A 13,359-nucleotide genomic window follows, 5' to 3' on the forward strand; every position below is an offset into this window, starting at 1 on the left:
GAAGTACCCACTCTCAGCCCTTGAAAGTCCCTATCAAGGAACATCACTTGGCGATCATATTTGCAACACCTCCGGGCAGCTTTTCCGGCCGTTCAAAACCAACTCCTACCTGCTTAAATGGAGAAATACTGAGATCTCAAAAACAGCTAGCTGAAGTAACATATATCATATTTCAAATCAGAAATTAAATATGACATTAACTGTCTAATAAATATTGTTTCTTATGCTCAAATAGCATTAAAAAAAATGCACATTTCAGGTTATTTCAGCCAATGCGGTTGTCTCAGGATATTGACTTCTGTGGTAACCGGAGCTTCTAATGGCCGCTGCTGTGATGCAGTGACATTACCAATTGGCGATTGACTTATATTTTGAAGGCAAGACTTATTCCACCACATTGCGTGTTGCAATTTTTCAAATTTATAGTAATATGAGTGGACTGTCTTGGTAAATAAACAATCTTTGGCTTGGTGATGTCAGCCATAAAGGAAAGTTGTTTCAGAGGGGGGTCAAGTTATTACATTTTGATTGCCCATTCATTCAACAACCGTTTCATTCGGATTTACTTCGCATTGCGGAAGAAAATATCTTTGCTACTTCTGTTACATCACGACTTTATGCATGCCAGCCTACCAAGGTTGCGATGTGTTATTACATTTTGGTGTAAAATTGAATAAAGTGCACTGATGAATAATTCACCATAAAATCAAGATACAATTTTAAGTCAAGTCAAGTCACCTTTATTAATATAGCTCTTTTTACAATACAGATTGTTGCAAAGAAGCTTGACAATGATAACAGGAAATTAATGCAACAAAGATTGTTTTGGTTGTACAGCAGCTCTAAAAGAAATTCATTACCCAGTTTAAGTACCAGTAAGTTCAGCGTTGATTCATTTCCATTGTAATAATCATTAGTTATTAATTTAGGGACCGTTTACACAACATCGTTTTCAATTGAAAACAGAAAACCTTTAATGCGTTATGGCCGTTCACTTACACGACAACAGCGTTTTGGTGGCCTGAGAACACAAACTTTGAAACAGGTTTCAAAGTGCAAGTTTTTGAAAACGAAACTGTTATCATGTAAAAATTGTATCATATAAGAATGTAAATAGGGTCGGTTTTGATTTCATTGTTTAATGTCAGCATTTCCCACAGTTCTTTGTTGTCATTCCGTAACCTAATGCTGTTTCTAATTTAAGAAGCCTACCAATAACATATGCTTTATACCCATTATGTGGAGAAGGTCTGCATACGTTGCATCTGAGCTAGCCCTTCTATTAGCACAACTGTGCCATTGTTCACTCGTTTTGGTGTTATTCATTAGGGGCTAAATTCACTGCATGCCGTACAGGACACAGGCTGGGTGTTTTCCACACTGTGTCATTGTCTGTGGATAGATTCCTGTGAGATTTTATTGTCACCTTTGACATTGGGGTGACAACCACAGCAGTGAACTCAGCAGTGTTTTAAATATTTGGGTGAACTTTCTGATAGTGGCTCAGCATTTATGTAAGCAGAGCGTGTATTTGTTTATGAAGGAAACAGGAAAAGCTATTTATTTTATAAAAGAAATAAGCTAATTCGATTTTGGGGAAGATCAAAAGTTTAGTTGAAACTAAGAAGTGGCACCGACTCACCACTCGCTGAGTAGCCTAATGTTTTAATGTTTTGTTATTGGAAAGGTGCGCTCGCTGATTAGAGACATGTAGATGTCTACTTCATGTGTCTCCACAAATAACTTGAAAGGGAAACTTTCATACAAGTTTATTTGTTTATTTGTGTTTGTACAAGCATACTTTGATTATAGACTCTGACGTTTATTTTATGCTTAAGTGTGTAATTTCTGCACCCCTAGCAAACAGAATGACAAAAAAATGTTTGAATTGTTTTCAAGCATGTTCTTCTGATCACTCCCCCCATCTGCAGTTGGTTGGGAAACAGACAGAATCACCCCAAACATACATCACTGGTTGAGCCAATGTGTTGTGCTAGTCAGGAGGCTTAAACAATTCTTATTGATAAAAAAGTTTCGATTCCAATAAGGTAAAAAAAAAAAAAAACATGCACAATAATTGGGTGGCCAATATGCTAATGTTTCGTCTTGATATCACAACGAAATGGCTTATGACTCGTTTGAAAACCGATTCATTTCATTGACTCAATGTCGACTCTTACTTTTGAAAGACAATAACTTTATGTACATTGCACTTTCAGATTTAAAACTTTGCGGTATGTTTTCATTCACTTAGAACTAGGTTACACACTACATTAAAGGTCATTTTCAAAAATCCATAATAGGGGCACTTGTTATTATAAAATAATTATACTTTTCATAAGTATATCTCAATCAAAAGATCAAGTATATCATAAGAACAAGTATAGGGCAAATACATTAAGACTTTTCTGTGTACTTGTTTGTTACATAAAAAGTAGACTGAATGTATGCTATCATATTTCTTAAGTTTAAAAGAAGTATACAATTATCACACTAATAACCCTCTTTTTTGTAAGAAAGTGGCTTACTAATAGTTGTCTCTGCTTTTCAGCTTAAATAGTTTTTAAACATTGGTCAAATTAAACACGCCAATTTTAAGAACACCAGGCAACCAAGGTCATAATTTGAAATTTAATGAGCTACATACAAATATACCATGAACACAAATTATTATCAGGCACTGATAACCTGTATTAACTCTTTGTCCACTGTCCTCAGCGGCCTTCCTGAACGTGCTGATGAACTGTCAGTGGCAGAGTCTCTGGTGTCAGGTGGAGGACGGGGTTCTGAAGATGTATCGAGATGAGGAGTCAGAAGAGACCCCTCAGTACACGGTTCAGCTCAGAGGGAGTGAGGTCCGTCCCGGTCCGGATACAGCACATGCTTACCGCATTACTATCACACAGCACGGAGACCAGGTGGCTGTACTAGAGGTGCAAAAATGATTAAATATTCACTTGTATACATTTTTTTAAATATTACTATTTAGTCATTTATTTAATTGATTTTTGTTCCAGTTTCAGTTTTAGTCATTTATAGTAGATATGGAAACACTTTATTTTACAGTTACCTTTTTACACTTGTTACATGTAGTTAGTGTAGTAATAAATATAAATCATGCATAATTACATGCAACTAACCCTAAACCAAACCAAACCCCAATCCTAACCCTAACCCTATAGTAAGTACATATAGTTAATTTTTATTACACAGTACTTAAATGCATAATTACACTGTAACACAGACACTTTAAAATAAAGTGTAAACGTAGATATTTCGTACATGGTACTATGGTAATGCCATGTTTTTTTACACATGCCATGGTTTTAAACAATACCAAAAAGTACCATAGTGCTTTTATTGTTGTTGTTTTGCGCATGTACCTTATAAAATTACCACAGTATCACCATCTAATACCATCGCTGTACCATAGAGCTGCAACAGTAGACCTACTTAGACCTACAGTAGGGATATTTGAGCAAAGTAAATATGGGGCCCTATCATACACCCGGCACAATGCAACACCAGGCGCAAGTGTTTTTTGCTAGTTTCAGCCTGACGCAGTTATCATTTTCATGTCCTGTGCCACGTTGTTTAAATAGCAAATGCATTTGCGCCCATTTGTGCGCCCATGGGCTGCTGGTCTGAAAACGAGGTGTGTTGGCGCGTTGCTATTTTAAGGGAACTGAAAATACTTTTTTGTTATTTAAAGAGCGCGTTAGTAAAGTGCGCCTATAGGCGGGTCCACAACGCATGTACACTTTGCCCCGTAGATGGTCTGCTCGCATGCTTTAACCTCGCTCACGAGCAGATCTGTTTCCTCACTAGAGAAGCGTTCAGTTTTTTCGCTTGCAAATTCCGCCATGTAAATAGCGAATCCGCCTTGGCACAAGCCCAACTGGCTTTTAAAGGGAATGGGAGATGAGACTCTGATTGGTTTATTGCACATTACGCTCAAAACATACCCATTCCTCATTAAGAGTATAGGCACAACCCTTTTACACCATGCGCCGGGTGCGCCGACCATTTTTCCCGTCGTTAAACTAGCCAAAGTGGATTCGGACATGCCCCAAGTGCACTTGCGCCGTGCACTTTAGACCTTTAGCTTAGATCCTTAGGTCCCATGTTCTTGTTATTTTTAACTGTTATCACTGTGTTATGAATTACTGTAGATGTTATTTTACGTGTATGAATGTGCAGGCAAATTGTGCAGATGATAAAGAGCAGTGGGTTCAGCTCCTGCAGGATGGGAGTTCCACTGTAGCTGGTTCTCCATATCAACACACCAGCCACGAGTCACTGAGGTACACACACACTCACATGCTGTCTGTCTGCTGCCAGCATTCCATATGAACCAAGCATGAATCACTGAGCTACACACACACACACACTCACAAAAGTACTCACATTCTTTCCGCATCCTCTTTCCATTCTTCTGTTTCCTCTGTTCCTCAGTGGTCTGAAAAGCCGCAAGTTCCCCACCTCAAACATGTACATGGACGACCCCTTTCAGCAGCTGTGTGGTGGAATCCACTCTCAGCCCATCTATTCAAACTCATCCATACTGGAGCACATGGTACGGTCCAGCAGGGGGTGTTTAAAAGACCGTTAAAGAATGAAGTGCATGTGACCTATGTAACCAGAGTAAAAAAATAATAATAATTCTCTGATTTGAGCAAGCTGGTCAGTTTTGTTTGCAGTTTAGTGAAGTTACATATCACTAATTATGCAATGTGTTTAGGCATTTTTTTTAAATCAACAAAATAAAATTGGTTGTACACTACCATTCAGAGGTTTGATGTCAGAAAGTTGCTTTAAAAAATCAATAAAAAAATTTGCAAGAATGCTTTCAAATGATAAAAAGTAACGTTAAATACATTTATAGTGTTACAAAAGAGTACTATTTCAAATAAATGCTATTCTTTTGAACTTTCTATTCATCAAAGATGTTTTAAAAATGGATCATGGTTTCCACAAAATACTATAAAGCTAATGTTTTGAACATCGATAACAATAAGAAATGTTTCTTGAGCACCAAATCAGCATATTAGAAGGATTAGAATTAGAAGGATTTTTGAAGGATTTCTTAAACACTGGAGTAATGGCTGCTGAAACTACAGCTTTGTCATCACAGGAATAAATTAGTTCTTAAAATATATTAAAACAGAAAAGATTTATTTTAATTTGTAATATTATTTCACAATATTTTTGTTGTTACTGTATATTGATTAAATAAATGTTGCCTTGGTGAGCATAAGAGACTTGATGAGTGAGTGAGTACTGAGTACTGAAATGATCACTGATCCCAAACTTGTGAATGATACTGTACGTGTTAACGCACAATTGGTACCGTGTTCATTAACATCCGATATTACCGATTTTTTATTCTTTATCAGCATCAGTCAATATTGGATATATATAAGCTAATACTCATTATTTAATTGTGATGATCATTTTCTCAATGTTTTTACATTAAGATTACATTTACTGTCATCTAACAATCATTTAAAGTTATTATTTGAAAACGAATAACATTAATAATTTAATAACACTGTTAAATGTAATGTTAAGAAAATTTCTAAATGAAAATCCATTTTTCATACTGTTATTTATAATCTTGTGAAGCATTAAATTCACTTGTAGTTTCGTTTTTACTTTTGTATTGTTAATATTATTTATTTAAACATAAAATAGTATCGAATTTTAATATCTGCCATTTATCAGCCCAATACCATGTGTGTGGGGGGTTGAAAAATAAGAGAGCTTGGTGACATCAGCCATAAAAAGGAAAATGATTTCAGAGCAAGTTATCACATTTTGATTAAAGATTACAACGACAAACATTATAATAACATGCGTTATTGTGTAATTGTTCACAATGTGCACTACGATAGTAATTAGGGTATATTTTGATTTGATGTTGCCTTTTTTTAATTCATGGACAGTCGTTGCTTGTTCACTGCTACTCTGACAAACTAACTTATACATCTGTTCCATTCATTTGTCAGTTTCAGAAACCCTACACTACTGGAAATGGAGAATTGGTGTCATCCAAGGATTCTGCCAACTACAGCAATAATGAAATCTTCAGCAACCACAGTGAGTCAGTCATATTACTCCAGTCCTTAATCCTGAGTTGCACTTTTTAAGAAAGGAAGATTAAAATATACTGTACATTTATAGTTCTCAATCATTTTATCCCATTTTCTACTCTCATTGCCTGGTCCCACTCATTCTGTCACCAAATTGTTGTAAAAGTCATTTTAAAAACTGCTTTTACATTCATGGGATTTTTTTTCCACTCTAACCTCATTGCTTTAAGCAGATCAGCATCGTCACATAATCAGTCTTTCCAGGTCATTTTTCTCTCGTAAAAATCTTTAAGAATACATGAATGCATTTGGTCAATATGAGAGATGCAAATGGATTGGAAGTTAAATGTAGATCATAACTTCCAATCCATTTGAAATACAGGTGGAGGTCTAGGGCCCGTGAGATGGTCTGTAAATGGGCCCTAGACGACCGCCTGTATCGCCTATAGGACAGGCCCACTTGTGCACAAAACATATGATTAAGACGTGTATACAGCTCTCCTGTCCTATCCCATCATTCCCTCGTCAACGGCAAATACTTGACAATTCAGAGGCATCTGCTTTTAATTTGATTTGAACAGTACTAAATTATTTTATGGTGGCTGAAAGCTCAAAGCTCAACTTTCCATGCTCATGGTTTATGAATATGCATTACATCCCAGAGCATAATTTTGTGCTTTTCACGTGTTTTATTTGCTTAATAAGGCCAGTGTGACCTGTATAAATCACTTTAACATTACATTCTAAAGGGATGTTTAGATGCTTGAATCTTTTCTTGTGCAAATGGGCATTAAGTGGTGTTTCTATTGACTTTGATCAGACTTCTTTGACTTTTATTAGATTGTGATTATGGACCGATTTACAGTGCTGTTTTGCTCAACCATGATACTTTTTTTCAGGATTCTTTGATGAGTAGAAAGTTCAAATGAACAGCATTTATTTGAAATAGAAATCTTTTGTAACATTATAAATCAATTGAATACATCTTTGTTACAATTATTCATTTAAAAAAGAAAGAAAAAAACACTTTTACTTGTACTTAAAGTTCTGAATGGTAGTGTTGGAGCTTTGTTTAGAATACGTCAGTGTGTGAGCATGTGTTTTATAGTGTGTACTATAGGGCATGTGAGGTGAGGTTTAGACTCTGTGTTTCTGGACTGTCTCAGCAGAGGAAGGCAACACTCTTGTGCTCCCATTTTGGTAGGGATCAGTGGTTTTTCTCCCTTGTGGTTTTGGTCACAGTGCAGGGTTGTAGCATTGTGGCATGTGCATGCACACACATCCTTTAAGATTCTTTAGTCAAAACCATGAGAATATCATGTTTTCTTTTTGAACCCAACTTTCCATGATATGCTGTACTCAGGGAGTATAAGACAAAGTAAAAAGTAGATCTAAAAGAACATCTACAAGACGATGAATAATTATACAGTACCTTTTAGAAAATAAACTATTAAAATGCTTCTCATACTTAAATGGTTTGCCTACTAACACTGCTCAGCAGTTGACATGTTTCAGAAGAAAATTCAATAAAATATTTTTTAAGAAGGTTATGAAGTCTAAATTTCCACCACATCTCAAATGATGTATAGTGTTTTCAATTATGTGGTGGAATCGCACAAAATAATAGCATAATTGGAAATTACACACAATATAAATATTCTGCTCACAATTAAATTGATGTATGTAAATGTAAAAAAACAACATATGATGGCAGAGCTTTCAGCTTATAGATTCCCCTATCCTAGAGAGAGTGAATTGCTACTAATTGCTAATGTGGATTTCTGTCTAGATATGTAATAACAATTTGCAAAAGAAAACCTTAAAAAGGTTAATTATAGATAAAGAAAGACAGAAACACACCTGTTCACCGGTCATTTTCCTCAGCTGTAGGCAAAGGCAAATTTCAAATCAGTGCTTCTCCTGGGAGACTAGCGCTAAATTAATCCCCTTTCTTAGCGCCATCTACTGTTTTAGAAGAGGAAGTTGCTCAACTGCATTTGTTAGAAAATCTGCCTGGACACATTTGTGAGAAAATCGAGCCGAGAGATCTCATAAAAAGCCAAGTGTCTCACAATCATAACAGACAGATATGCATTTGTATGCACTAGATTTGGTATTTGTTCAAAGGTTACATGCAATTTGTAGGATGCTTTGTATTTATTTGTGAAATATGATCTAGGCTCATTTATTTCTATTTGCAAAACACAATGCATATGTGTTACTCCACTGCATTTTCACTCAAATTGGCCTTTGTACTTGCACATTGCTTTCTGTTTGTCGAGTTTTCCTTTGCAAAGCAGATCGAGTTTGTTTGCAAAATGCTTGATTTGTTTGTTTAATTATGGCACAATATGAACTCCATACCTTTTGTTCAGTCACTACGAGTTACATCAGTGAATGACAAAATGAGGGTTTCACTTAGAAGCCTATCACCTTTGAGTTCTACAAAACGAGCCAATGGCAAGGAAAATGCCACATGGGTCTGCGGAATTTGCATAGCACAACTCCGCCCCACCGCATGGGTATAAAAGGAGGGATGCTGGCAATCTCGCATTATGTTTTTGCTTCGGAGCCAAGAGTTTCTCTTCACTCCTCTGCAAGCCTGTATCTGAGTTCTTCAACACTATGAGATGAACGGCTCTCCAGCGTGTTGGTGCAACGGCGCGTTCCAGCAAGATCACATTGCCTGCTGCTGGCTGTGATCTCCCAATAGTGTGGGTGCTTCTCCCTGGGCACTTCAGTGCTCTGCTGAGCTTTTTCCTTGCGCGTGGCACGTTTTTTTCAAGATGTCTCGCCCGTGCACTTCTGGGTGCGGTCGATTTGTTTTGCCATCTGATGGGCACATTCGCTGCCTAGCATGTTTGGGCTTAGATCACGCTCAGGCAGCATTTGTGGATGACTCATGTTCTCATTGCGGGAACATGACCATCGCGGTGCTGCGGTCTAGACTCAATGACCTCCGTAGAGGTAGAGTCCCCTCTGTCACACCCCAATCTATCCCCTCCGCGAGAGGTGATACTTTGGCTGGTGGCCAGGGTGACCTAAGGGTGACGGTGTGGAATAAAGCCCCGATGATTCTTCCTCGGGCCACACCCTCCTCTTGCGCACCGCAACCCACGAGTGTTCAGGATGAGATCGCGGGACAGTCTTCTGATGCCCCCCGTGTCTCATTCGGCGCTCCAGATGATGAAACGATGTCCATCGCCGCATCACAAGGTGGGCTGGAGTCTTCCGGAGATGAAGACTCGGCTGTGCTGCCGCCTTCGGGTGTGCCACATTGCCCGAGTCTGATCTGGAATTGACAGCCATGTTTTCCTGGGCAGCTGCGAGCATCGGGCTGGAATGGAATCCTCCACCCTGTCCCGAAGGCTCGCGACTAGATGATTGGTTTTTGGGGGTGGCGAGTGCTGACGGCCGTCATCGCCCGGCCCCAATACCTTTCTTCCCGGAGGTGCATGAGGAGGTCACAAGTTCCTGGAAGTCTCCATTGTCTTCCCGTGATCGTTCGGCAGCCTCCTCCGTCTTCTCTTCCCTCGATGGGGCCGTGGCTAAAGGGTACACACTGGGTTCCCCCTGGTGGAGCGCTCTGTTGCTTCTTACCTGCCGTGGTGATCCAAAGCACCCCTCCAAAGCCTGTAGATTTTTGTCTACCCTGGTGGCGAAAACCTATAGAGCTGCGGGGCAGGCCTCCGCCTCGCTGCATGCCACGGCCATCCTGCAGGTCTATCAGGCCCGGGTGCCCAAGGAAATGCATGAGGGTAGAGCTGATCCGGGGCTCATGGAAGAGCTGCGTGCTGCCACTGACCTCCCTCTCCGGGCAACAAAGGGCGCTCTCCGGGCTCCCTGAGTCAGTTGATGTCCACAGCTGTGGTCCAGGAGAGACACCTCTGGCTCAACCTGGCTGATAAGCCGGTTCCTCAACTCTCCCATATCCCAGGCTGGCCTCTTCGGCTCACCTGCTGTCACACACGTCCCGATCTGTGGAACCTGCTTGTGTGGGTTCTGGACGGGACGCGGCAGGTTTGAGTACCCTACCACCTCAGGTGGTGGCTACCATCACTTCCACTAGGGCCCTGTCCACGAGACACGCCTATGCGTTGAAGTGGAACCTCTTCGTCACCTGGTGTTCTTCTCACCGAGAAGACCCCAGAAATTACCCAATCGGGTCTGTGCTCTCCTTCCTCCAAGAAGGGTTGGAACAAAGGCTGTCTCCTTCCACCCTGAAGGTTTACGTGGCTGCGATCTCTGTGCACCACAACCTTGTGGAGTCGAAAACGGTGGAACAGCATTTCTGAGGGGGGCAAGGAGACTAAATCCTCCTCGCTCTCCTCTTATACCCTCTTGGGACATCGCAGTGGTCTTATCAGCCCTGCAGAGAGCTCCCTTTGAGCCATTGCGATCAAGTCAAGTCAAGTTTATTTATATAGCGCTTTTCACAACATAGATTGTATCAAAGCAGCTTCACAGTATTAAATTAAAACAATACATCAATGTTTGTTTCTAGTGGAATGTCCACGTTTGGTAATGCTGATCAATAGTTTTGTTGATTGATTAATTAAATTAAATATCCCCAAATATCCCCAACTGAGCAAGCCAAAAGCAACAGTGGCAAGGAAACGAAAAACTCCATCAGGTGACCTAATGGAGAAAAAAAAAAAACCTTGGGAGGACCCAGGCTCAGTCGGGGGCCAGTTCTCCTCTGGCGTTTATGAACTAGAGGTCGGATTTAACTGTAAGATTAAAAGTATTATATGAATGCCTGGCTGTAGAGATGCGTCTTTAATCTAGTTTTAAACTGGGAGAGCGAGTCTGAGCAACAAACAGTATCAGGAAGACTATTCCAGAGTTTTGGAGCTAAATGTGAAAATGCTCTCCCTCCTTTGGTGGATCTGGATATCCTAGGTATGACCAAAAGCTTAAATAGACTGGAGCTAAGCCGTTTAGGGCTTTATAAGTCAGTAGCAATACCTTGTAATTAATACGGAACTTTATAGGTAACCAATGTAGTGATGATAAAATCGGTGTTATATGATCATATTTTCTTGATCTAATTAGAACTCTAGCGGCGGCATTTTGGACTAACTGTAGCTTGTTTATTGAGGTTGCAGGACAACCAGCTAATAAAGCATTACAGTAATCTAGTCTCGAGGTCATGAATGCATGAACTAACTTTTCTGCGTCAGAAACTGATAGCATGTTACGTAGCTTAGCAATGTTTCTAAAGTGGAAAAAGGCTGTTCTTGTAACATATGAAATATGATTTTCAAAAGACAGGTTGCAGTCTAATATAACACCCAGGTCTTTTACTATAGAGGATAAAGTAACAGGACATCCTACTATGTTAAAGTTGTATTGTGAGAGGTTTTGTGGGTGGTTTTTTGAACCGATAAGTAGTACCTCTGTCTTGTCTGGATTTAATAAAAGAAAATTGCACGTCATCCAATCTTTTATATCTTTAACACACTCTGTCAATTTGGATAATTTTGCGTTTTCATCTGGCCGTGATGAAATATAGATTTGAGTGTCATCAGCATAACAATGGAAACTAATTCCATGTTTCCTTATAGTATTTCCAAGTGGCAGCATATATATTGAAAATAACAGAGGGCCTAACACAGATCCCTGCGGCACTCCATAGTTTACTGGAGTTGTGATCGATTTTTCTCCATTTAAATAGACAAAATGGTAGTGGTCAGATAAGTACGATCTAAACCAGCTTAATGCTTGTCCTTGAACACCAGTATAATTTTGTAGTCGATCTAAGAGTATTGTGTGATCTATAGTATCGAACGCAGCACTAAGATCAAGTAAAACTAATATTGAGATACAGCCTTGTTCAGAAGCTAAAAGTAAATAATTTGTGATTTTAACGAGCACAGTTTCAGTGCTATGATGCGGCCTGAATCCTGACTGAAACTTTTCATAGATGTCATTTTCATGCAAGAAAGAGCCCAGTTGGGCGGACACAACTTTTTCTAGTATTTTAGACATAATAGGTAGATTTGAAATGGGTCTATAATTTGCTAGATTATGTGGGTCTAATTGTGGTTTCTTAATGAGAGGTTTTATAACTGCCAGTTTAAATGTTCTTGGAACATGACCTAAAGATAAAGATGAGTTAATAATATTGAGGATAGGCTCTTCCACTACAGGTAACACTTCTTTCAGTAGTTTAGTTGGTATAGGATCTAATAAACATGTTGTTGTTTTAGATGAAGTGATAAGTTTATTTAACTCTTTTTGTTCTATAGTTATAAAGCACTGTAATTGTTCTTGCGGGGTGATAATTGAGGCTGAATTATAAGGCTTGATTGAGGATTGAACGTTTACAATTGTGGTTCTGATGTTTTCTATTTTCTCAGTGAAGAACTTCATGAAATCATTACTACTAAACTGTAACGGAATATTTTGTTCAGGTGACGTCTGTTTATTTGTAAGTCTAGCCACGGTGTTAAATAAGAACCTAGGATTGTTTTGGTTGTTTTCTATTAGTTTGCAGAGGTGCTCAGCCCTGGCCGCTTTTAGGGCCTTTTTATAACGTGACATACTGTCTTTCCATGCGATTCTAAAGACCTCTAAGTTAGTTGTTTTCCATTTACGCTCTAAATTACGGGTTTCTCTCTTTAGAACATGCGTAGTATTGTTGTACCATGGTGCTTTACTTTTCTCTCTGACCTTTTTTAATCTAATGGGTGCAACAATATCCAATGTTCCAGAGAGAATGGTTCTCATAGTGCTAGTTAATTCCTCAAGTTCATCTGTTTGTCAAGTCAAGTCAAGTCATCTTCATTTATATAGCGCTTTTAACAATGTAGATTGTTTCAAAGCTGCTTTACAGAGATAAACGTATAATTTATGGTAACAGAGATTGTTTTGGCTTTATAGCGGTTCTTTAGTAAAGTTATTTTCCAGCTAAGGTTAGTTATGATTGATTCGCTTCCGTCGCAACAATCATTTGTTATTAAATTAGGGGCCGCTAAGACGACACAATTCTCTCTACATAGACTTTAAACGCGAACCTGTGAGAAACGCTGATGGCGTTCACATGCACATTAAGAATTGGTTCTATAGTTATGTGAGTTTAAATTAGTGCTGGGCGGTTTGACCAAAAATCCACATCACGTTTTTTTTCTAAATTAAACCGGTTTCACGGTAAATGACGGTGTTTTTTTTTTTTTTTTCTCAAGCATGATGGGTGTTAACCACATTTTCTACTGAGTGAGAGAGGAAATACTGCAGTAGATATATAATGATATATATCTTATAA

The 13,359-nt window shown here is 38.9% G+C and overlaps 1 protein-coding gene across 1 annotated transcript in view; it reads left to right on the forward strand.

Annotated features, from left to right (window-relative positions):
- Positions 1–13,359, forward strand: part of LOC308680968 (actin filament-associated protein 1-like 2) — a 77,412-nt gene that overhangs the window by 40,632 nt on the left and 23,421 nt on the right. The window contains exons 9-12 of the mRNA XM_081349454.1: positions 2,719–2,933; positions 4,201–4,304; positions 4,456–4,576; positions 6,009–6,099. Of these exons, the coding sequence (XP_081205580.1) occupies positions 2,719–2,933; positions 4,201–4,304; positions 4,456–4,576; positions 6,009–6,099 (531 nt within the window). The remainder of the gene's footprint in view (positions 1–2,718; positions 2,934–4,200; positions 4,305–4,455; positions 4,577–6,008; positions 6,100–13,359) is intronic.

Source organism: Scardinius erythrophthalmus (assembly GCF_964197995.2).
Source record: "Scardinius erythrophthalmus genome assembly, chromosome: 20".
NCBI lineage: Eukaryota > Metazoa > Chordata > Actinopteri > Cypriniformes > Leuciscidae > Scardinius > Scardinius erythrophthalmus.